The sequence below is a fragment of the Hyperoodon ampullatus genome (assembly GCF_949752795.1).
Source record: "Hyperoodon ampullatus genome assembly, chromosome: 11".
Taxonomy (NCBI): Eukaryota; Metazoa; Chordata; class Mammalia; order Artiodactyla; family Ziphiidae; genus Hyperoodon; species Hyperoodon ampullatus.
Genome location: NC_136924.1, coordinates 35635446 through 35659994, shown reverse-complemented (window position 1 = coordinate 35659994; position 24549 = coordinate 35635446). Strand labels below are relative to the sequence as shown.

The window sequence follows — 24549 nt, the reverse complement described above, 5'->3', positions numbered from 1 at the left end:
TTGTCTCCAAGGGGAAAGAAGAGCCACAGCTGTCTTCAGGTCAGTGGCAAGGTCAGAGGGGCAAGGAGGGGCCTACAACTCAGTCACCAACACCCTCCACACGTCTACAGTTACAGCCTAAGAGCTTTTGGCATTACCTGTTTGGGGGTTTAAGGGAAACGAGGGAGAAAGAGAAAAGGGGAACCACCGCTCTCCACTCTGCTGAGATCCCCAAGTCGCAGGAGGACGGCCCCCTGCTCTGGCAGCAGCAGATACTTCCCTGGACGCCCCTCAGCCTGGAGGCGGCTCCGTGGCGGGGCTCCAGGCGCACTGGCGAGTGAGCACAGGGAAGGAGGGCGCGCTTCGGCTCCTGACGGCCCTGAAAGGTTCTCACAGAGACACACGAACGCACGGACAGACAGGCAGCCAGCTAGCTCCTGGAGGCTGGTGGCCAGCCACGGAGGAGAAAGGGGAAAGACTGCCAGGCCCTGACCGGCCGTACTCCTGCACCTCACACGCCCTCACACACGCACACGCACACGCACACTAGATAGATAGATAAGATAGATAGATAATAAAAAGAATAAAAACTAAGGGCCCAGATGTACAAAAAAGGTGTGAGTGAGGAAGAAGGAGGGGAAGAGGGTCGGAGATGGTCAGTCCTCCACAAGTCTGGCCACCTTCCTCAGCTTATAAATTACAACCCCCCTGGAAAATGGGGGTGGGGGGAATGACGAGGCTCCGGGTGTGGCCTGGGGGAGGGCGAGCGGTGGTCAGAGTTGCTCTGGCCCATCTGGTGGAGTCGTGGCCAGAGAACGAGGATCCCTTGGGTGGTGGAGGTGGGCTGGGGGAGATTCAGCAGCCGCTGGCGGGAGTCATGCAGGCCCCCTGGGACTTCACTTTGTGACGCTGGCCCCCCCGTCGCCGGCCCCCGCTGCCGGGCTTGGGCTGAAAGAGAGAAGAAGGAGCTTGAGAAGCAGTGGCCCATCGGGGGCAGGGCAGGACAGGACAGCAGAGGGGCAGGGGAAGTGGGGGCAGGAGGTGAGCGAGCAGCCATCTGCTACGCCCTCCGCCAGATGGAGCTGGCGCCCACCCTGCCTTCCTCGCAGCTGGTGGGTCACAGGTGATCACGGCGTGAGAAGCACAGAGAGAGCAGGAACTAACGTGTGCCACTGCTGACAGGTGGGAAGAAAAAAGAAATGAAGGGGTCAGAGGAAAGACTCGATGGGGAGGGAGAGCAGAAAGGACAGGTCCAGGCAGAAGCTTCCTTCTCCAAAGAGGAGTCGGACGAAGAGACGCTGGAAAGGGGTGATGTGAGGGCCACCAGGAGAGGACTCCAGGGGACAACACTGGCAGGAGGTGCTGAGTGAGAGCCACACTGACAGGGCCCAAGACCACCTACCCCTCAGGAAGTGTCACGTCGGGGAAGGGGCCAGGAGGACCCTCTAAGGCAGCGTCTTTCAGATGTTTGGGCTGCAGTATGCACATACATCACTTGCACCCTCACACACACAATGCTCACTCTTACTATGACAGGGCAACGCTGACATTTTTCTATTCTCTTTCATTAAAACTAAATGCTGGTCAGGACCTATTAAGTTCATTTCATGTACGCCACATCTCAGTTTGAAAAACACTGCCTTGAGAGACAAGAAGTTCACACTTAGATAGCACTTAGGGACCTGGAGTTGTGGGAAACACCCATCTAGGAACTCAAAGACATGGCAGACTGGTGAAGGCTGCCGGCGCTCTCCTATGGGTCACCTCCACGGCCACGCCCCCGCCCCCGCCCCGCCTGAGGCCGTCAGGGGCCCAGGACCAGCCTGGGAAGCACACTCACCTGTGGCTGGAGACTGCCGGATGCAGCTGGCTGCGCAGCCGCTAGAGAGCAAGCTTCATCTCCAGTTGGGGGTGCCCCTACTGCTGGCCCTCCAGAGGGACCTCCCTCTTCTCGTTTGGGCAGGGGACCCTTTTTCGTCGATTGCATTTTAATCTGCTGGGGCTTGGAGTTCATTGGGGAATTGTTGGTGGTCTGGAGGAGCTGCAGGAGCCAAGGGGGTGGGGGATGAGACAGAGCTGCAGGCAGTGACCTGGGCTCAGCTGCCCCCGCCCCGCCCCTGAGGTCTCAGGGACCTCTCACTCCGTGGCCTGGCTGGGCCTGGGCGAGGTGGGTGGCAGGAGGGCGATGACAGGGCAGTGGGGTGGAGAGATGTCCTCTCCACTCAGCGTACCAGGGCTGCCCCAGCCAGGGCCGATGTCTCACCTGCCTCAGCCCAGCCCAGAAGGGTTCCATCCTGTTCCCTGCCCCAGCTGCTCTTCCCACAGACAATCTGTGAACCTCAGCCATCTCCTACTCAGCCCAGCTCCCAGGTTGGGGTCCAGTCTGCCCAGAGCATCAACTCTATCTCTTGCTGCCCCTGTAACAATAGCCTGGGGTAACTTTTAATTTTGGGCCTCCCAGAGAGATCAAATGAGTGTCTCAGGAGCTGAAAACGTTTGGAGTGTGGCCATCAAAAATCTTAAGAGCTACCACCCAGGAAGGACTGACTCAGAGCCTTCCTTTATGGTCCAAGTTCAATCTCAAACAAAGCAGCGAATAGGCCCAGCTGCATCCCCAAGGGCATTACAGCATATGCGGGCAGCTTCTGTCAAACCCTCTGCCAGTCCGAAGCAAGGGGGCCTTCGAGGATGATCCTCCCCACTCCTCAACACACTCTGCAGTCTTAGTGACGTGGATGGGCCTAAGGAAGGCCATTCTGGAGGAAAAGCAAGCCTGAGGCTGATTCCAAGATCTCAGACAGGATGTATGGAGCAGGGGTCAAACCATTCTATCAAGCGCCGCTACTCAAGGCCATAGATGAAGTCTGCAGAGAGCATAAGGTGGGCTCCAGGACACAAAGAGCTCAAGCCCATGCCCCACTGCTATCCAGCCCTCACTCCAACTGGACCCACTGCTCTAAGGGCACAGCCCCAGCCAGACCATCGGAGCCTGTGCCCAACATCTCAGAGGCCAACACTGGCTGGGCCCAGACACTCTCCCACCACGGACTGCCATACCTCAACTCCACCTTCTCTTCTCCATGGTCACTACCAAAGCTCAGAAAGACAGGAGGTCTAGGGAAACCTCTGAGGAGAGCAGAGAAGACGGCACTAAGGCTATACCTCGGCGCTGTTCCAGTTCTCCCAAGGTAGGGACTGGTGCCTCTGCCCCTGGCGGTCAGTAAGATTTCACAGGGCTTCTTGAGAAGAGCGTGCTGTGCTCACAGTCTAGAACTGGAGCAGCCCCTGGTACTTCTTGTAGGCAGGCAAGGTGGTCTGCCCGGCCGTACCTTAGTGATGGTGCCTACAGCCTTGGTGCGACCTTCCCGGAACACCAGCCGCTGGTCTATGTGCAGGTACTCGGGGGTCTTGATAAAGCGGAAATGCACAGTGGCCTTGTCCCCGGTGCGCAGACAGTCCTTGTCCATGCTCAGGATGGTGGCTGTCTGCCTGATGCTCCCACAGTGCACTGCCAAGGGAGCCAGGAAGTCAGGAGAGGCCTGAGCCACTCAGTGGCCTCAGGGCAGGGGAGGCAGTGGGTGAAAGCATGAGACAAGCTCGAGCTGTGGCAGGATGAGGACCTGAGGGCAGAGCGAGGCTAAGCGGCTGGAGGCCCGTCCTGGGCTGACCCCTGCCTCACGTCCTCCCACTTTTCCCTCCAGTTAGACCTCGCTTGTCCCCGGACCCACTTGTCCTTAGTTCCTGAACACAGGGCACTCTGTTTGCATGCGTGCCTTCTCTGGACTGTGGGCTTCTTGATGGCAGGGCCCTTGCCCATCTTGTCTTTGTCCCCAGCACCTTGGCAACACCGCAGGGCACACTGCAGCACTTGGTAGATGTCTGCTGAAGGACTGAGTGTGAGGTCCTTGAGGGCAGGTCTGGGTCTCCAGAGCCCAGCACTGAGCTGGTACTTGGTTAGTGTTTGCAAGAATGAATAAACCACAAGCCACAGCTCATGTGTGGAACAGAGGGGATGGCATCACTGAACAGGGCAGCGACCTGACTCTTGGCTGCAGCTGAAACTTTGGGGTTTGGGCTGCTGGAGCACACTTTATGGGGAGCTAGAGCAGGGGGCTTCAGGCTGGCAGTGCCTTTAGACACCTACCCATGGCCTGGTACCGCGGGCTGATTGTGGTGGGGTGGTGAAGGACAAGGATCTCGGCCTCGAACTCCCAGGATGCTTGGGGATTCAAGCGTGGAGAAACCATCACCATGCCCTTCCGGATGGACGAGCGCTTGATCTGAATGAGAGAGAATCCCAGACCTCAGGGACAATAATGCCTTCTGGCTTCACCCCCTGGTCACAGAGGACCAGGACTCCTTCTGGGAACTGCTACCACCCCAACTTGGCCGTGACCCCTCACTGCACTGGACCACAGGCCTTCTTTAGTGCTACATGGGAAGCCTCAACACTGCTATTGGGGGGGTCAGGAAAGACTTCATACAGAAAGTGGCATTTTAGGCAGGACTTGCAAGACGGGTCGGAATTAAGTGGGTGGCGAGAGGGCAAAGGCAGGCAAGCACTCAAGTAGGAGAAATACGGCAAGCATGATCTGGCTGTTGGGAAGTATATAGAAAACCCGGCTTTGCTGGTTAATTTGGCTGGTGCAAATGACCCAGGAGCTAGCACTGACCCCAATCCCCAGGGGACTGAAAGCTGAATGGCAAGAGGATCTGGCATGGACTCAACAGCCCCGTGTAGAAGGACCCCAGCAAGAAGGAAGAGCAGGAAGGCTCCCAGCTGACCTCACCGAGCTCAGGGTACCAGGTGGAGGAACAGAGCTCAGGAGGCCGGCAGGCCTAGGTTCAAGTCCCGGTGTTCTCACCGAATGCTGGGCAAGTCACTCGGGCTCTCCTGAGCCTCAGTTTCCTCACCTGTAAAAGTAAGGTCAGTAATCCCTGCCTTGCAGAGCGGCTGTGAGGACTGGAGATGACCCGGGGCCTAGCATAACACGGAGCTCGAGGGGAGTTCTTGGTTTTATCAACACTCACCTTCTTCAGCGCGAAGGAGGCCGTCTGGCCCCCCCGCACCTCCTTGACAGGCATGCGCTTGCGATGGATCGATTTGACCGCAATGGACAGGAAGTTACCCAAAGGATCTGGGCCCAGCAGCAGCGTGTCATTCAGCTTGATCAGGCCCCTCAGTGTTGTCCCCGACACCACTGTTCCCACACCCTGCAGACAAGACCCCGGTCCAGTAAGTCCACCGGCACTACAGACTCGCCCCGGCACCCCTGGAGGAAGCGCCACTCAGCCTCCCACCTTATTCAGTCCACCAGAACCCACTCACCGGGACAGAGTAGGTGTCGTCAATCTGAAACTCAGCAGGCTCTTCCTCCCGGTAACTGGTGCGAGGGGACAGCAGGTTGAGGAACATCTTCAGCAGATCTAGGTTCTCGCCTGTAACGTTGGAGATTTGGAATATCGGGCACATCCTAAGGTGGGGAGTGTGTGGAGAGAGAGGAAGAAAGGTGCTCAGGTGGCGAACTCCTGCCTGATAGGGGATGAGCGGCACGAGGGCTCCTGGAACGGCTGCCGCTGCTAAGGGTCCCACCACCCCTTCACTGGCCTCCCAGGCCCTCTGCCCAGCCCACCTACTTCTGTCCAGACCTGCTCTGAGGCCTCCTCCTCCTAGTTAGTTTTGTCTCTGAAACCTGTCTCCTCCTCTCTGTCTCGGTACCACTACCCCATTTCGAGCGATCATGACTGCCTCTTCTTCCTAAAGCACACACATCCTTAAAACCGTAGCCAACTCTCCACTGCAGAAAAGACAGCTGGAATCCCTCCTCCCAACATCTTTGCCAGTTTATTTCTCTCAAATTCCTATATTCCAGCCAGACCAGAGAACACTCCCTCCCTTCTCCTAAGACCTTCGGACTTTTTTGTTCCCATGTACTTGTTCACTCTGAATTGTTCACCTCCTGCCTGAATTCCTTCCCTCTTATCCAACTACCAAATCCTCTCATCCTTCAGAACCCAGTTCCAACGCCGCCTCTTCTAGGGAATCCTTCCCAGATGGGCACTCTTCATTCCCTCTGAGTTTTCAAAGAATTTTTTTTTTGTGTAAATTTTATTGAAGTATAGTTGATTTACAATGTTAATTTCTGCTATACAGCAAAGTGACTCAGTTATACACATATATATATTCTTTTTCATATTCTTTTCCATTATGGTTTGTCACAGGATATATATATATATGTATTTTTAATTTATTTATTTTTGGCTGCATTGGGTCTTCGCTGCTGTGCGTGGCCTTTCTCTAGTTGCGGAGAGCGGGGCTACTCTTCGTTGCGGTGCGCGGGCTTCTCATTGCGGTGGCTTCTCACTGCGGAGCATGCTCTAGAGCGCAGGCTCAGTAGTTGTGGCACATGGTCTCAGTAGTTGTGGCTCACGAGTTCTACAGTGCAGGCTCAGTAGTTGCGGCGCACAGGCTTAGTTACTTCGCGACATGTGGGATCTTCCAGGAGCGGGGCTCGAACCCGTGTCCCCTGCATTGGCAGGTGGATTCTTTTTTTTTTTTTTTATAAATTTATTTATTTATTTTTGGCTGTGTTGGGTCTTCGTTTCTGTGCGAGGGCTTTCTCCAGTTGCGGCGAGCGGGGGCCACTCTTCATCGCGGTGCACAGCCCTCTCACTGTCGTGGCCTCTCCCGTTGCGGAGCACAGGCTCCAGATGCGCAGGCTCAGTAGTTGTGGCTCACGGGCCTAGCCGCTCCGCAGCATGTGGGATCTTCCCGGACTGGGGCACGAACCCATGTCCTCTGCACTGGCAGGCGGATTCTTAACCACTGTGCCACCAGGGAAGCCCTGTCACAGGATATTGAATATAGTGCCCTATGCTATACAATAGGACCTTGTTGTTTATCCATCCCGTATATAGTAATTTGCCTCTGCTTATCCCAAACTCCCACTCCTTCCCTCCCCTACTCTCCCTCAGCAACCACAGTCTGTTCTCTATGTCCGTGAGTCTTTTTATGCTTCATAGATATGTTGATTTGTACTGCATTTTAAATTTCACATATAAGTGATATCATATGGTATTTGTCTTTCTGACTTACTTCGCTTAGTATGATAATCCCTAGGTCCATTCATGTTCCTGCAAATGGCATTATTTCGTTCTTTTTTATGGCTGGGTAACATTCCATTGTATATATATACCATATCTTATTTACCCATTCATCTGTTGACGGACATTTAGGTTGTTTCCATGTGTTGGCTACTGTAAATAGTGCTAGAATATAGGGGTGCATGTATCTTTTCGAATTATAGTTTTGTCTGGGTATATGCCCGGGAATGGGATTACTGGATCATATGGCAACTCTATTTTTAGTTTGTTTGTTTTTTTAAATTAATATTTTGGCTGCACTGGGTCTTTGTTGCTGTGCACAGGCTTTCTCTAGTTGCGGTGAGCAGGGGCTACTCTTTGTTGCGGTGCGCGGGCTTCTCATTGAGATGGCTTCTCCTTGTTGCGGAGCACAGGCTCTAGGCGTGCAGCCTTCCATAGTTGTGGCATGCGGGCTCAGTAGTTGTGGCTTGCAGGCTCTAGAGCGCAGGCTCAGTAGTTGTAGTGCACGGGCGTAGCTGCTCCACAGCCTGTGGGATCTTCCAGGACGAGGGCTCGAACCCATGTCCCTTTCATTGGCAGGCAGATTCTTAACCGCTGCGCCACCAGAGAAGTCCCTACTTTTAGTTTTTTGAGGAACTGTTTTCCATAGTGGCTGCACCAATTTACATTCCCACAAACAGTGTAAGAGGGTTCCTTTTTCTCCACACCCTCTCCAACATTTATTCGTAGACTTTTTAATGATGGCCATTCTGACTGGTGTGAGGTGGTAGCTCATTGTACTTTTGATTTGCATTTCTCTAATAACTAACAATGCTGAGCAACACTGCATGTGCCTATTGGCTATCTGTATGTCTTGGGAGAACTTTTTGTGTCTCTGTTACACGTGACTACATCTGATTTTCTGTCTGTTATCTGAATGGCCTCTATATCTCCTATTCACGATTAATCAAACTCCTCAAGATCAGGAATTATATATTTCCCACAGCTCCTAGAGTAGGGACAGCACAGAATAGGCACTCAACAAAATGAATGAATTGAAATGGGGTCGACTGAAATGTACCCCCTCTGCTGGCCAACTGCTGGTACTGAAGACAGCGTCAGGGCAGAGACACAGGCCAAAATGTCAGGCTGCTCCGGGTCCTGTACTTAAGCAGCCCCAAGACTCTGGGAGAAGGAGCAGTGTTAACAAAATTTACTATTATCAAGAGATTATCTCTGACCAAGGGGCCGACCACCTTGAGGACAAGGACTATGCCCAAGTCAACTCTGACTCCTCAATGCCTAGATGAAAAGCCCAGTACAGAACACCCAATAAATATTTATGGAATCAGGGAATTTCCTCGCAGTCCGGTGGTTAGGACTTGGTGCTTTCACCGCTGAGGGCCCAGGTTCGATCCCTGGTCAGGGAACTAGCATCCTACAAGCCGTGCGGCACGGCCAAAAAAAAAAAAAATTTATGGAATCAAAGGACATGCTAATGAATAAATGCCAAAACTGATCTGTGATTAGAGAGCTTTTGAGAAACAACCGTGTAAAAAAATTAATAACCATTCTAAAAATGGCTGCGTATCTATCACACAGCAGCCAGGCACAGTGCTAAGTGCTTTACATACATCATTTCCAACACTTACAAGAGCCCTATGAAGAAGGTAATATTATTTCCATTTCACAGATAAGGACACTGAAATATCAGCTGGGATTCCAACCTCAGTGAGACCAGCACCTCAGAATCTGGGTCACCTGATACAGCCCCCGAGCAACATTGCTGAGAGCAGAATCTTCTATTTCAACCAATCTCTGTGCCTGTACAGAACTGAATGCTCCCAGGACTTCCCTGGTGGTCCAGTGGCTAAGACTTCATGCATCCAATGCACGGGGCCCGGGTTCGATCCCTGGTCAGGGAACTAGATCCCACATGCTGCAACTGAGAGTTCGCATGCCACCACTAAAAGATCCCGCATGCCACAATGAAGATCCCACGTGCCACAACTAAGACCTGGCGCAGCCAAACAAATAAATATTTTAAAATACATAAATAAATAAAAGGAAGAAGTGAATGCTCCCTATCCATTACCTCTCAGAGCTGAAGTTGGAGGCTGTAACAATTACATCATCCTTGCTCTGCACCAACACAGGGATCTTGCGGCAGCCGGGTGACTTCAGCAGGCGCTGTAACAGCTTCAGGGTTTCTTAAAGGGTAAAATGGAACAAAATTAGGGGAACGTAGCCTTCTCTTTGGCCAGGCTTCTAGGGCAAGACAGGTCCACTCATTACTGATGCAAGCAGGAGACAAACAGATGGACAGTGTTAAATGTCATAATGCCTGGAGAAGCAAAAGGAGGATCAAAACTTTGGGTGGGTAAGTGCTTGCTAGAGTAGAAGGAGAGTACAGACGGGGACTGTCTGCTAAGGTTATAAGTCTGAAACCTGTCAGGTTTCTCCAGAGTCTCTAGAAGACCCGCATCCTATAAGCAAGTAATTTGGGGGTCCACCAGAAGGACAATGTTGTTCCTAGAATGCCCTGCTTCCTGGAAAAAAAAGTTCATCTGACAAAAGGATCTCTAGGACATTTAGACGCCTGAAGAAGCCCTTATGAGGCCCTCCAAAAGGATACGTTTTCACTTCTCTTCCACCATCTTTAGCAACGGGGGAGAAATGCATGAAAGCCTAGTCTTGCAACACTGTTTTGAAACCTTTGGTGGTAAAAGGTAATCAGACTCTCTGCCCAAATGTCTCCACGTATGTCCAGCTTAGATGGTAAAACCCAACCCCTTTTGCGTGGAACCATCTGAAAAGAGATGCCAGATTAGGGATTTCAAGGACGCTGAATTTGTAACCAGAAGGAACAATGAGTAGGAGATAACTCTAAGCTCTGCTCAGACCAAGAGGCAAACAGGGAGAAAGCAAAAGATTCTGGGTTGATGGACATTCAGGCCAAGGTCTAAGCACAATACAAGGAAACAGAAAATTCCGGGTAGCAGATCACAAAGGAGCCACAGTGCGTGACTGTCCCAAACAGAGAGACTGCTACTGGCTGTTGGCTTCACTTACCTTGCAGGATGTTGGCAGGACACATGTCAATCTTGGTGACCACCACAAAGACAGGCACATTGAGTGCCAATGCCAAGCCCAGGTGCTCCTTTGTCATCCCCACGATGCCAGCATTGCTGCCCACCTGCCCCGACAGAGAAAGAACTGTCAGGACAAGGGAGACAGAGATTGCTGCTGGGTGGGCACAGGGGCTCAAAGAAGGCTGAGGTAAGAGAGAACTCCCATCTCTGAGGCCACCATCAGAACAGAACACAGGGGGCACAAGTCTTAGGCCAGAAACAAAATGGCTGTAGATGAAAGCTGGGCTGGGCACAGATTGCTTTAACCTCCAATTTAACAGTGTGGGCTATCAAAATCTGAGGAGACTTCGAAACAATAAAAAAGACAAACTCAGTCTGGGAAAACAGTCATCAAAGTGTATTCAGTTTAACATCCCTGGCCCCCAGTTACCCCATCTATAAAATGGGGGATAATAATATTCACTTTAGAGGGTCACTTAGGTTTAAATGACCAAACATATGTCAAAGGTCCAGCACACAACTAGCACGAATTAGGTATTCAAGCAATGGCTGGGACTTCCCTGGTGGCGCAGTGGTTGGGAATCAGCCTGACAATGCCGGGGACATGGGTTCGAGCCCTGGTCCAGAAAGATCCCACATGCCGCGGAGCGGCTAGGCCTCGGTGCCACAACTACTGAGCCTGTGCTCTGGAGCCCGCGAGCCACAACTACTGAGGCCTGTGCACCTAGAGCTCGTGCTCCGCAACGAGAGGCCACCACAGTGAGAAGCCCATGCACCGTGACAAAGAGTACTGCCCATGTGCAGCAGTAAAGACACAGTGCAGCCAAATAAATAAATATAAATAAATTTATTTTAAAAAAAGCAATGGCAGCTGTTACTACTGTTACCATTCCTTCCTGTAACAATAAATGTTTTAAAATATCATCATAAAGGCTGGTTAAATAAATTAGAGCACATGCACAAGTGTGCGATACAAAAGAAAGAGGAAACTCTTAACTGATGTGGGGCAATCTCTAAGATATGTTTTAATGGGAAAAAGCAAGGTGGTATACAGCATGCTACCACAGAGAGTGGTGACTGGATCACCGTTTGAAAAAAGCAGCTGGAAGACAATTGGGGGAACGTCTGAGATAACATAAATACTTTTAGACTAGATACTGTATGATATTAGGGAACTCTTGTTCGTCTTCTTGGTTGCAATAACAGTAGGAGGCTGTGTGCTAAAGTATTTTAGGGGCTGTGTGCTGAAGTATTTGGGGGTGAAGAGTCACAATGTCTATAATATAATCTACTTTCAAATGATTCAGCCAAAAAACCAACCAACCAAAAAAACAAAAACAAAAACAAACAAAATAAAACAAAAACCATACACACACACAGAAAAACTCCACATATGCATCTATCACATGTACAGATAAATATGGCAAAATGTTAATGATTGTTGACTCCGAGTGGTGGGTTTATGGCATTCGTTGTACTATTCTTTCAACTTTTCTAAATGTCTGAAATTGGAGGGAGAGAATATACGCATATATGCTGGTGTGATTACAAAATATCTCTAGAGGATACATAAGAAACTGGAAGTACTGGTTGCCTGTGGAGGAAACAACACAGGCGGAAGAGAGGCTTTAAGTCCTTTGGTACCTTTTAATTTCTGTACCATATGAATGTATTACTTACTAAAACAAAATAAAATTAAAATTAAAATCGCCAAGACATATTTATACAGGGCTTTATACATTCCAGAGGGACTTCCCTGGTGGTCCGGTGGTAAAGTCCCCTTCCAAGGCAGGGGACGCAGGTTCGATCCCTGGTTGGGAAACTAAGATCCCACATGCCGCGGGGCAACTAAGCCCGCGTGCCACAACTACTGAGCCCGTGCGCCTCAACTAGACAGCCCACGTGCTGCAAACTACAGAGCCCATGCACTCTGGAACCCGCGCACCACAACTAGAGAGAGAAAACGCGCATGCTACAGCTAGAGAGAAGCCTGCGTGCTGCAACGAAGCGTCAGCGCTCCGCAGCAAAAGATCCCGCGTGCTGCAACTAAGACCCACCACAGCCAAAAATAATAAATAAATAAAATAAATATACATTCCAGTGTTCTCAAGCGATGCTCTCATTTGACCATTACGATTCCCAGGTGACCTACCACCCCACCAGCATAGATGTCCCACGCATGTTCCCTTTGCCTACACCGAGACACCCCCACCATTTCCCTCCTAATTCTTCCCATTCCCTCCAACCACCTTTCCTAACCAACCCAGACCTGCTTTTGTTCTTCCCAAGCGGGATACGAGAATGCTCTCTCTCTGTTGTCTTTATATTTTTAAGGTTTTTTTGTTTTTGTTTTTCTGGAAATTGATTGCCATGGAACATAATGAAATATTTCATTGTTTTCCACAGAAATTTTTAGTATTTAGCTCATGGCCTAAAAGTCAGATAATACATAACATTTCATCTGGGGTGAAGATATGTTCGTTAATTGACCTTGATCACTGTAGCTCAGTTAGAAAAACGCTCACGTTAAACTGATTTCTACACCCTTCTTAATCTCAACCCAACAACTGCTCCAAATACACCCTATGGCTCTTCCTTCGAAACCCTTCTGTAGAGCGGCTTTCCTTAGCCAGTCAAGGTCGGTAAGATATGGGAGATAAAACCACAATGAGATTGCAAGAACCTCGGGCAGAGAGCTGACCAGAGTGTTCACACATATGCTCTGCCTCTCTTTACTCTCCGGTCTGGGGAGAATTTGCCTGAAAACCTGCGTTTGTGGGGCAACTTGATCAAGTTTGCTCTGAACAGATGTTGGCATTCACTACACTTACGAATACAGACAGCTGGAGGAACTGGGAAATGGGGAAGGGTTTTGAGAAGGATTTTTGCCAAAGGAAAACTCGCTCACTTGCACCCTGTGTGAAAGCTGTGAAGTTGTGACCAAGGCTGGGGGCCTCACACACTCCTACTCTCTGGCCAGGAAGATCAAAGGGGCCCAAGCGCGAGCTTCGAAACATGATCCAGCCCAGAAGCCTCTGCTCCCTTCCCTCTTCAGTTCACCTACATGATGAACTGCTTAAAAATCTATTTCCCACTAGACTGTAAGCTCGATGGGAGCTCAGGACACCCTGTTCACTGCTCTGTCTTCAGGCCTGGCACCGTGATAGGCATGCAGAAGCTTCTCAGCAAATAGCTGTGGGACTGGTTGACACTGGTTCCAGGCTTCAGAAGAGGCCACCTCTCAGGCCCCTCAGTGGCTGTCTGTGCTCTCTTCCATTTCCTTCCCAGGCCGCCCCATCTCTGAGGGTGCTGCCTGGTGTCATCTCAAAGCAGCCCAACTCCAGGAGGAAATAATTCTGAAGGTAATAAGAAATGCCCCAGGAGAAACCCTCCCTTACCCCTCTCTGAAAAATAAGAGAGGTCTGCAAATGGCACCTTGGTTTCTGCTTAGAGGATCTCCTCCTGGCCTAACCTAGGAGAAAGATCAAGGTATAGTCCTTGAGAAGGCTGGGCACCCCTGCAAAACTTGTCGTTCTTATCCAATTTCAAAGCCCTAAACCAAAAGGCCCTGTCTCAGAACTATTTCAAACACTTGCATACCACCACACCCCAGGAGCCCAGCTGAAGCCTCCCCTCCCCAGCAGCACCTCACTTACCATGAGCATGCAGAAGTCAGGCAAATGGCCAGTCATGCCAAAGACAGTGGTCTTCAGGTACTTCTCATGGCCGGCCAAGTCGATGAAAGTAATCACCTTAGTGGATTTCTCACAGATCTTTGTCCACTCCAGGCTGCCACCATGGCTGTCTGGCTTGTTTACCACATTGCCTTCACTGTCAAAGCCCAGAATGTCGTTGCCCACACTGCTGGTGCGACCAGATTCAATCTCATGTTTGTGGCGGAAGAGTTTCTGGCGGGCGAAGCCTCGGCCATTGTCCAGCTCTCCGTGGGTCAGGACCCCCAGAAGCGTGCTTTTGCCGGCATCCACGTTGCCCACTACCGCTACCCTGTGTGAACACAAACCCATCCATTTGTGTGAGAGCTGGTGAGTGAGTGAAGTGAGCCTCAGCAACCGGATCCACAAGGACAGGCTCACCCCTGAGCCTCTCCACCTCTCTGCTCCTTCTATTCATGGACGAGCACATTAGGAGTGCTCTGGGAGCTGTATCCAGGGAGCAGAAAGTTATTCAGGAGGAACCGAGTTCCCACCACAATGACTTTCTCCCTTAATGTCCACTAGCTTTCCCAAAGCTGCCAGACAGATGCCCTAAAGCCAAGAGAGGTACAAAATGCTCTCCTCCATTACCCTGGTTTCAAGCCTCCCAGCCTGATGGGAAAGCAAATGCAGCCCACAAAATGGCCACAGAACATATGGTTGGCCTCTCTCCCACTCTTTCCAGATGGAAATATTTAGGGATGAGGAAGTGCAGAAACAGAGAATGGAGCTATCGGTGTCTCTGGACACTCTTTCCATGCCTCAGGAAGCGGAAGGGTGTAGCCGACATGCCAGGTGTCAAAGGCTCAATCACCATTCTCTGTGAAGCCCTAGACCCCAGGGTCATGCTTCAGGGGACCTGGAACTGTTCTGAAGCCTCCTCACCTGACTTCCAGGAAGTCATTGTCTCCTACTCGTTTCCGGACCAGGTAATCGCGCACACGGCCCCCAGCTTCTTGACGTTCCCGGAGGAGGATGACATCGGCCTCTATCTGTTCTGCCATGCTCTTCACTGTGGCATAGGAGGCCTCCATGTCAGCTTCACTCAGCCCGTACTCAGTCCCATCTGGTGACAAGAGCCCAGACGTCAGTCTGCCATCAAGTCTGCCAGCCAGCCACCCCTCACGAGGTCCCACCCCGGGCACTGAAGAACATGGCTCTCTCTACCAGACACTTCAAAGATTTGGGCACAAGTAAAGTTAATAAATAATAGGCTTCCCCATTAAGCAGGGCATTCATTAATTCATTCAACAGTAATCACTGAGACTCTCCTAGGTTTTATGCCAAGTCTCAGGCTGGGTACTGGGAATACAGGTGCCCTTAGCGAGCTCACAGCCCAGCGGGAGAGACAGGAAATTAATTAACTGCAATACAGCTTGAGTGCTTTACTACAGAACTGTGCAAAGAGAATGTAAAGCATGAGCAACTAGCATTGCCTGGGGAAGCTGAGGACAGCTTTGCAGGGCGCTGACTCCAAGCTGCGGCTCCAAACATGAAAAATGGGCCTGCGGAGAAAGGAGGAAAGACATCCAAGGCAGCAGAGCAAAGCATGGAGCACGGCAGATCATGGCACGTTCAGGGAGCAGTAAGCAGCTGGGCGCGTTGGGGAGCAGGGTGTCAGGTGGCGGGGGACCACATGAGAGGCAGAAACAGTTAGGCAGACGAACACCACACAGCAGCAAAACACATATGTACCAGGGTGGGAAGCCTTGGGGTTACACAGGGGAGTAACAAGATCAGATCGCTGTGGGACAGAAAGATCTCTTGAGCAGCAGTGTACAGTGAGCGCTGGCAAGCGAGAGACCAGAAACGGGGAGTCCAGTTAGGAAGTAATTCTAATAATCCAGGCAAGAGATAATGACAGGAGACAAAGGAAAATGGAGAGAGAACTTAAGAATGAGTTTAGGGACAGATTTTTAACAGAGGTGGCTCAGGTGAAATGTCCAGCAAGTAGCTGGAAAAACTGAGTCTCAGCTTAGGATGAGGAAGGACGGACCAATCAACCACTAATTTATTGAGTGCCTACTGTATGACAGTCCTGGTCGGGTACTGTCCACATGGTGTCATATTTCATCCCCGCAGTAGAATGGCAGCCCCTCCAGCTGTCTCCTGGGAGCACCCCTCTCCTTCCCTGGGCTCATGTGCCCAACCTCTTTTCTTTTCTGCCTCCAAAGACCTTGCAGCACCTTCTCTCACCCCCTTCCACTTCTCTCCCTACAAACAAGCTCAAGGCTTTCCTAAACTAAAGGAGACCCAACCCCTCTTCCCTTGCCCCAGCTTATCTACTGAGCTACCATCTCCTCCAAGCACCTCCAGAGTAATGGACACTTGTTAACTTTATTTCCTCACCACCTTCTCACTGATCTGATGACTCTGGAAAAAACTGGTTTTCAAGTCATCAGTGGCGTTCTGCCCACTCACCCAATGCCCTTTCCTTGACCCCTTCACAGTCAACACTGCTGGCAACTGTCCCTTTGTTTACTGAGGCACTTCATTCCCACCCTGCTTGCCTATAACCCGAACTCTTCTGATTCACCTCCTGGCCCTCTGGGCCTTCCTTCTGTCTCCTCTGCTGGCTGTTCCTGCTGCGGTCCCCAAATGCCAGTGTTTTTCAGTAGTCAGTCAGTGGCCTTCTTCTCTATCCTTGAAACATTCCCCTTGGCCTTCTCATTCTATGGGTTCAACTGTCATTTTGAAAACTATGAAAACATTCATATCTACTCATTCTTCCCGGAGCTCCATCCACACCCTTTTTAAACAACAGCACAAAAACTAACACCATTAATAAAGCATTTTAGTCCTCCCTGCAACCCCATGAGTGAGGCATTACTGTTCCCATTTAATAGTGGGGAAACAGAACCTCGAGGCCTCTGAGCTGGGAGGGCACAGAGGGGCCGCGGGAGCCTGGGTCTTCTGATGCCAAACCTACAGCCTTTTTCTCTTGGTGCCAGACCAGTTCCTCCTCATGCCTTACCTATTTCTAATGACACCACTGTCCTTCCAGTCACCCCAGCTGAACACTCATCACTCCAGTCCTGCCCCTTTCCTTGTCCCTGCTCTCCTCTTTTTGCCAATCCAATGCCACCAGCCTGATTTAGGCCATTATTCTAACTGAATCGCCACAAGAGATCCTTAACTGGTCTTAGCAAATCCAGTCTCTGTTTCCGCCAACCCACCCTGCATAGACATACAAGCTCAAGGTCCTAAAGAATGCACAGCTCTGACGTTTGTCACTTCCGAGTCAAAGTCTTGGAAGGGCTCCCCAGGCCCAGCAGCGCTCAGTTCCAATTCCTTAGAGGCTTCCATCCCCCTCCCCCGCCCTCCCCTTCTAAGCTTTGTTCCAGTGCAGGTGGCCCAGTCACCATCCCTCCATGTCTCTGCACTTTTCTAGCTCTATACCGTTGCTCGTGTATTTCCTGCCCTAGAAAGCCAATCAGCGTATCTCTACTTGCCAAAATCCTACCCATTCTGCTCCCTTATGAAGTTTACCATGGAACAGTGTTTTGGATGCGTGTCTTCCCCTGCTATACACAAGCATCTCGAGGACAAGGGCCATATCTCAAACATTCCTGGACACTCCATGAGGGGTGCCTTTCCTATACCAACTCCTCAAACGTTTGTAAAATGCAAAACAAATGAACAAAGAGGATGCAGTTGAGCCAAGGAGTTTCTTTTTCTTTTTCTTTTTTTGGCTGCGCCACATGGCACGCAGGATCTGAATTCCCCAACCAGAGATCGAACCCATGCCCCCTGCAGTGGAAGCACGGAGTCTTAACCACTGGACTGCCAGGGAAGTCCTGCAAGCAGTTTCTGAATGCACGGCGAACTGCGCTCTGGAAATATTCTGGGTTACAGAAGGACTCGGAACCATCCCTAAGAGAAGGCCAGCTAGCCCTGCCATTCTTGCTAGACCCCCAAATTCTATCCAACCTTTCCTGCTTCTGGTACAATGAGAAGCTTTCAGATCCTACCCCACACCAGCAGGCAATCACCAGTGTCACCTCATCCATCCAGGGCTCCCAGAAATGCACCCAGTCACATTGCCCTTCTCCAGCACGCTCTATACTCCTCACTCTGTAGGAGCGGAAACAAAGGCCAAGGAGAAAAGCCGCAGAGGTCCAATTACTAAAGGCCACATATTCAGCCATGCAGGAACCTAATCAGATCTCGGTCCCACCACTGACTTACCTTTCCTATATGTACTCTCCTGCTCAACATGCTGCATAGGCTCCCCAAACTTTTAGGATAAAAGTCTAAACGCTTTGGTATGGCATTCAAAGACCCTCAGACCTGGGCCCTAACTACCTGTCCAGTCTCCCCTCCTGACACTCCCAACCTCACATTCTACATTTCCTACTTTACTGAATCACTCCTGGTCCACCAAATACTCCACACTCACCAATGCCTCCATGCCTCTGTGCTTGTGGCTTTCTCTGCTCACTCACTACTGCCTCCACTCACCTAGAAAACTCCTACTCATCCTTTAGAATTCACTGAAGGGGCACCTCCTCCTTTGGAAAGACTTTTAAGTCTTTTCTGACCCTCCCACAAAGATGTAACACTCCTCCCATGCTCCCTGAACTTCTAATGCAGTACCTGGGTCTTAGAAAGTCATGATTTAATATTTGAAGAATCAACAAGGTTCTTTTTGAAAGAAATCTCATGGTAAATCATCTATAACCTGGAAACCTTAAAAAATTACTACTGCAACTATTAACACTAGCTAACATTTATCTAGTGCTTACTATATGCCAAGTGTTAATCTTCACCATGCCACCATGGACTAGATTCTATTATTATCCCCATTTTAAGACAAGGAAAAGAACCAGTAGGCAAACTTAGATCCACCAGGTTCCAGACCCTGAACTAACTACTAGGTCACATTGCCTCCTTTTAAAATATCAACCTTAACTTAAGAATGTATACTTAGGGACTTCCCTGGTGGTCCAGTGGTTAAGACTCTGTGCTTCCAACGCAAGGGGTGCGGGTTCAATCTCTGGTTGGGGAACTAAGATCCCACATGCTGCACGGCGTGGCCAAAAAAAAAAGGAAAAAAAGAATGTATACTTAAAGAGCACATTCCTCCACACTGCTTCGAATTTTTTTAAAGTCTAATTTATTCCTAAAAAACTTGCCTCAGGTTGTGGGGGCAGTGGTGGTACCATCCGCCCGATTTTATAGATGAAGGAAGCGTCAAACAGAGGGCAAGCACCAAGCACACACAGGAAGTCAGGGATGAAGCTGACCCTGGGGGCCTCACATCTCTTGTAGTCTTCTGCTTGATCTTCAACTTGTTTAACTAATTACAATCTCTTTCTGCCCCTGAAGAATTCCAGCAGGAAGGAGTCACTATGAATCTAATAGCATCCAATTGGTAGATGCAAAGATAATGCTTGGATGTGTAAAATACGTGTTAATGAACGTTTGCCATCTTCCTATGCTGTGCCACGGGAGGGTTAATTAACTGTGAGCCACCAAGGTATGGCAAAGTTCAGTAAGAGCCCACATTAAAGAATAAGCAAAGAGTGGGGGCTTTAAGAATCTGGGTCTTCAAAGAACAGTCCCAACACTTGTCAGAACTGATCTAGATGTGGTTTCTTCAATTCTATAAGCTGGAAGTGACCTTTGAGTGGTTCATCCTATTACAGGAGGCCAGGTGTGCACCTGACACAAAAGCTTTCAAAAGCCTACCAATGATCCCCCTAGTCACCAAATGGAATGGCTTTTTCTGAACCTGACTCTCCCTGCTGTCTCTGTAACACTTGACAATGCTGGCCAACTCCCTCTCTTTATTTTTTTTTTGCGGTGCGCGGGCCTCTCACTGTTGTGGCCTCTCCTGTTGCGGAGCACAGGCTCCGGACGACGCACAGGCTCAGCGGCCATGGTGCACGGGCCCAGCCAATCCGCGGCATGTGGGATCTTCCCGGACCGGGGCATGAACCCGTGTCTCCTGCATCGGCAGGCGGACCCTCAACCACTGCGCCACCAGGGAAGCCCCTCCCTCTCTTTCTTGACAGAACCTCTTGGTTTGCCTATCTCTCTGACCATGCCTCCTTTAAGGTGGTAACACCTAAAACTGGGGAGGTGGCAGTAAATACAGAAAGGAAAGGATAGATATGAGAAACAGTTCAAAGGAAGGCAGAGCAGTATTTGGAGATCAAACCCTTCTTCCTTGTGTCATTCTTGCAGCATTTCCAAATATTGTTTTCTACTGAGGTTAACTGTGTATATGCCATCTCTCCTTCTCGAGACAGAGACCAGATTTTAAGTATCTAAAAGTGCTTTGCAACAGTATCAAGACCTTCTAAGATACTTAATAGATATCTGTCAAATAGTTCAAGACTGATTTTGAGATTTCCTCCATCTTAGACTCAAACTACAAAAGAATTATTACCTGCCTTTACAAAACCTACATTCAGCACAAAGAGAACTAGTCCCTTAATGATGCATTGAGGCCTACTTAGGCTTCTTGTAAAGACGACAGAGACAAGATCTGGTACAGGCTAAATTCATAATTATTAAACAAGTCCAGCTGCCATTTCAGCAAAGATAATGTCTTAATGAAGATGAGAGTAAGCAGGCTTTGTATTGAGGATATAAACTAGGAATGACCAGGGGGAAAAAAGCCCAGGATATAATCTGGGATTCTGTCTTGGGGGCTGCCTTCCTCTAAAACAATGGGCCCCATTACAATGGAATAAGGGGCTTGGAGGACAATAACAAGTCCCTTCCAGAATGGCAACAAGCCTACATGTCTGATGGGATCTCACAGGGAGAAAAGAGGACCTCTGTTATCACAGCTATCCCCACCGAATGGTCAGTATGGTCCAGGGCAAGGCAGCCTTGCTGAAGACAGGAATTCTGGATGTCCTTTCCTTGCTGACATCAAGAAGTATCACAGGGGTTCTCTGCTAAGCAGGCAATAAGTAGCAATGGGATCTGTAAATCAGGCTTGGAGGGGAAGACTTAGAGCTGCCTAGGGAAGGCTTAATTCTAGACCTAACTGTGACTTACTCTATTACCTCGGACAAGAAGTTTCCTTGCTTTGTGCTTCATCTCCTCTTATGCAAATGTAGAGTACTGGCAGTAGAAAAGCAGCATCTGTAAAACCGCTTGGAAAGTGAATTTTTAAAAAAGTAAAGTGAAAGGAAAACTATGCTCACCTGATCCCTGCCCAATGACATATATGGTCTCTCCGCATCCCTCGTCCATCCTCTCCCACATTTGCCGAAGTAGGCTGTCATACTGCTCTGATGTAGGGCTCACTAGAACCAGCTAGAAGAGAAACCAACAACCTTAGGACCACACTTACTAGAAGAACACCACAGCCAAAGCAGATCAAGAGCCTGACCAAAGACCCTGACTGAACCCCACAGCACCCTGATCTAAAATAGCTGTGCAGCCCTCTCATGCCCTCTCTGCCTCTCCTTAAATAGCCTTTGAGCCCAAGGCCTTATGAGAGTTGAGTTATATGAAGTACTGAAATGAGTATGTCTGAACCACAACCCACAGAAAAGAGGGTGTGAGCAGCCTGCCTCCTGCTGCTTAACAGGAGGGGCAGGATCCACAATGACTGAGAATCTGGCATTGTAGGTAGGAATTAATGAGTAGTGCTTTACACCTACATGCCAAAGTCTTCTACCTGCAGCTTGCAACTCACAGGACAGAGAGCTCATATACTGCCATGCCCTCCATCCAAGGCCAATGGTTTCCATAATAACATAAGAAGTCTGTTCCAACTTGCCTTGGCTATCTCGATTATTTAGGAATCGGCAGTAAAAACTGCTGCAAGACTCATCTTTATCAACAAAACACATTACCCCTAAGATGGGTATTAGCACCGTCATTTTGCAAATTTCTGCCAATAACACTAAAATATCAACCACTTATCTGAGGAGGCCATTTACCAACAGACATGTCAGATCCCATTCTCTAACCACTCACGTGTGACCTTGGACAAAGAACTTAACCTCTGAGTCTCAGTTTTTTAATCTACAAAATGGAGATACTACTACCTACATCCTAAGGCCACTGTAAAGACCAAATAAGATAACATGTAAAGCATCCAGTGCACAGCTCAATAGTGGTAATTACAATTTTCTTCACCCAGTCATCCTAGAAAAATCTTCCCGGATGAAACTAGCCACCACAGTTCACTAATTGTTTCTCCTTTTGGAAGCTCTCAGAGCCTTATATCCATCCCCACATTTAATTGTAGCAAGTATATAAACTTATAGCTTCTAATCTTTTCCTCAGGAATCAATCTGTTCAACCCATCTATTCTCTCCCTTCACATCAGTTTTTCTTTTCAATATCATCAGTATTAATCTACATATAGCTTCTCAACTTTAAAATACTGAGAAGGACTCCCCCAGCTACGTGATGAAGCAACACTTCCCTATCCTGGAACATTAAATTAAGTTGGTCAGGAAATAGAGGTACTACTCTCTGCAACTCTGCCCTGCAATTTCCCACTGTTTTCAGGTTTCTTCAGCACCTTGGCCATGAATTGACATCTAGCTCATCTGCTTGAGTCAAGTGTATCTCTTACAATTTCCTGAGTTGACTCATCAGAGCTTATACTTTGAACCTGGGTGCTGGGTCTTGTGCATCGTGTCCCATTACCTCACACATTTCCCCTGACCATCCTCTCTCAACTTGGCCAGCCTCGTTATGGCATTAGAGGCACCAGACAGGACAACTGTGACAAGGTGCAGTACCGGCTTCTAAGTGCTCAGCAGAGACTAGAGGGAGAGATCATTTAGCTGCAAGGTAAAGTTCTCTCCTGTCTGGACCAAGTTTCATGCAACTTTGCCACCACAGACTAGAAAGTCACAAATGTTTTCAAAAGTCGTTAAACTTCTCTACCGTAAGTACACAACAACAGGTAAGGAGGTGGTATCGGTGTTCTATCTTGCATTACCTGCTATTTAATCTGCACAGGGAATTATCAGTTTATTCAGTTCACCTCAAACATTTACTGAGTAGTATGTAACCGGCAGTGTAGTAGGTTTCTTACATACAGTTCTCATTTTTACAATGCATCTGTACTAAAAAGATGATGGAGCTGGAGAACTGAGAGGTTAAGAAACTTTCCCAAGGTCACAGAGCCTTTTTAACTGGCAGGGCAGGAAAGGGAACCCAGCCCTGTCTGACTCCCAAGTTGGCATTCTTTCCTTTAGCAATGTTAGGCACCTTCGAAACACCAGTCCCAAATTATACTTAATTTTTTATTCCTCCCACTCCCAACGCCAAGCAGATGAGCCCTTAAATCCTGCCCACCTTCTCAAGAGCTCAGAAGACACGATTTAAATCGTCCTTCATTATTCCAGTCAAACAACATAAGGTTCCACTCCCAGAATGGCGAAATGATGGGTCACTGCCCATCTTTCACTTCTGTTTTGGGTGGGTTTGTAAAGTAGACATTCTTCAGACGTCCTTCTCCCGGACTGAGCGACTACTTAATGTTTCCTCTCCCGACACCAGGAAGAGCCGCGGCTGACTCCCTGCTCCCCCCTCGGACTACATGATCCTCCCGCGCGCCCTGCCCAAGCCACCTCCGACCCTAGGCTGCCGTGGACAGTCCACGGGGTGAGCCACTCTCGATCTCAGGGGAGGCGGCACCGCGTGGGGACGACCACTGTGCGAGTAGCTGCCGGCGTCCGGCGCCCGCGTTCCACGTGGCGGAGGCGAGGGGTTGTGATCTCGGCGGGAGCCGGACGGCGGGAGGCCGGTTGGGCGCCGCCGGGGAAGGACAGCGGTGCGGCGGGCCGCCGGAGCCGCCCCTCGCCGGGGAGCCCGCCGCGCGTCCCGCACTTACAGGTGGGTGGGTTCGGCCCCTCCTGCCCCAGCCGTCGCCCCGGAGACTGCGCGGCCCCACCGCCCGGTACCCCTCGGCGCCCGGTCCCCTCGGCGCCCCGTCCCCTCAGCGCCGGCGCCCGGGCCTACCTTGCTGGTGAGGTCCAGCTCCGGTTCGCCGTTGAGCGCCTCGCCGTCCTCGCTGCAGTCCGAGTCGAAGCCGCCGTGTAGCCGGGCGGCAGCCGCCGCGGCCCTGGCCGCCCCCGGAGAGCTGGGCTCGGGGGCGAACATAGAGGCAGGGACCGGCGAGTCCATCGGGAAGCGACTCCGCTCCGCCGCCATCTTTAATAACTTAGGCTAATTCGTAGCCGGCCTCCCCTCCCTCCCCAGCTCATTTGCCTAATCTATGCGCAACCCCGCCCCGAACCTCATCAGAATAATTTATGCGAAATTTCTCCAGCCGCGTAGAGGATGACACTTATCTCTCGCTAAGAAACAAACGACCAGGCCTCTCAGCCACCAATCGCTGCAGCTCTTTTAAGTACCTAATGAATAATTAATGAGACCCAGAGCCCAACAACAAATGTCTGAGACGTCACGCGCCTTGATCGTAAGTTGGGAGGGACAACACCATGTCCACGCTACCTGCCAGGAGCATTCCCGCCAATGGGAGCAGAGCAGAGCACGACTGACACAGCAGCCATACAATGAGAGAAATACACACAACGCTTACCTTCACCGCCCATCACTCTCCTTGTTTTCAGAGGCAGTGCTCAGCTTCCAAATCCTGCTGCTAGGCAGTCGGGGGCGGAGAGCCTTCCGATGATAGACAGGTGAAAGGCCCAATCCAGTCTTCGGACAAGTCCCGCGCCTCGGGCCACCGC

The 24549-nt window shown here is 50.1% G+C and overlaps 1 protein-coding gene across 1 annotated transcript; it reads right to left on the bottom strand.

Moving 5' to 3' along the window:
• Positions 1 to 834: 834 nt before the first annotated feature.
• Positions 835 to 24007, bottom strand: GTPBP1 (GTP binding protein 1; the record flags this gene model as incomplete). The annotated part of the gene is made up of 12 exons (XM_079714704.1): positions 835 to 927; positions 1820 to 2020; positions 3309 to 3487; positions 4124 to 4259; positions 5011 to 5193; positions 5309 to 5453; positions 9158 to 9272; positions 10135 to 10258; positions 13811 to 14159; positions 14753 to 14933; positions 21031 to 21142; positions 23816 to 24007. The coding sequence occupies 12 exons, from the start codon at positions 24005 to 24007 to the stop codon at positions 835 to 837; spliced, it is 2010 nt and encodes a 669-aa protein (XP_079570830.1).
• Positions 24008 to 24549: the final 542 nt, after the last annotated feature.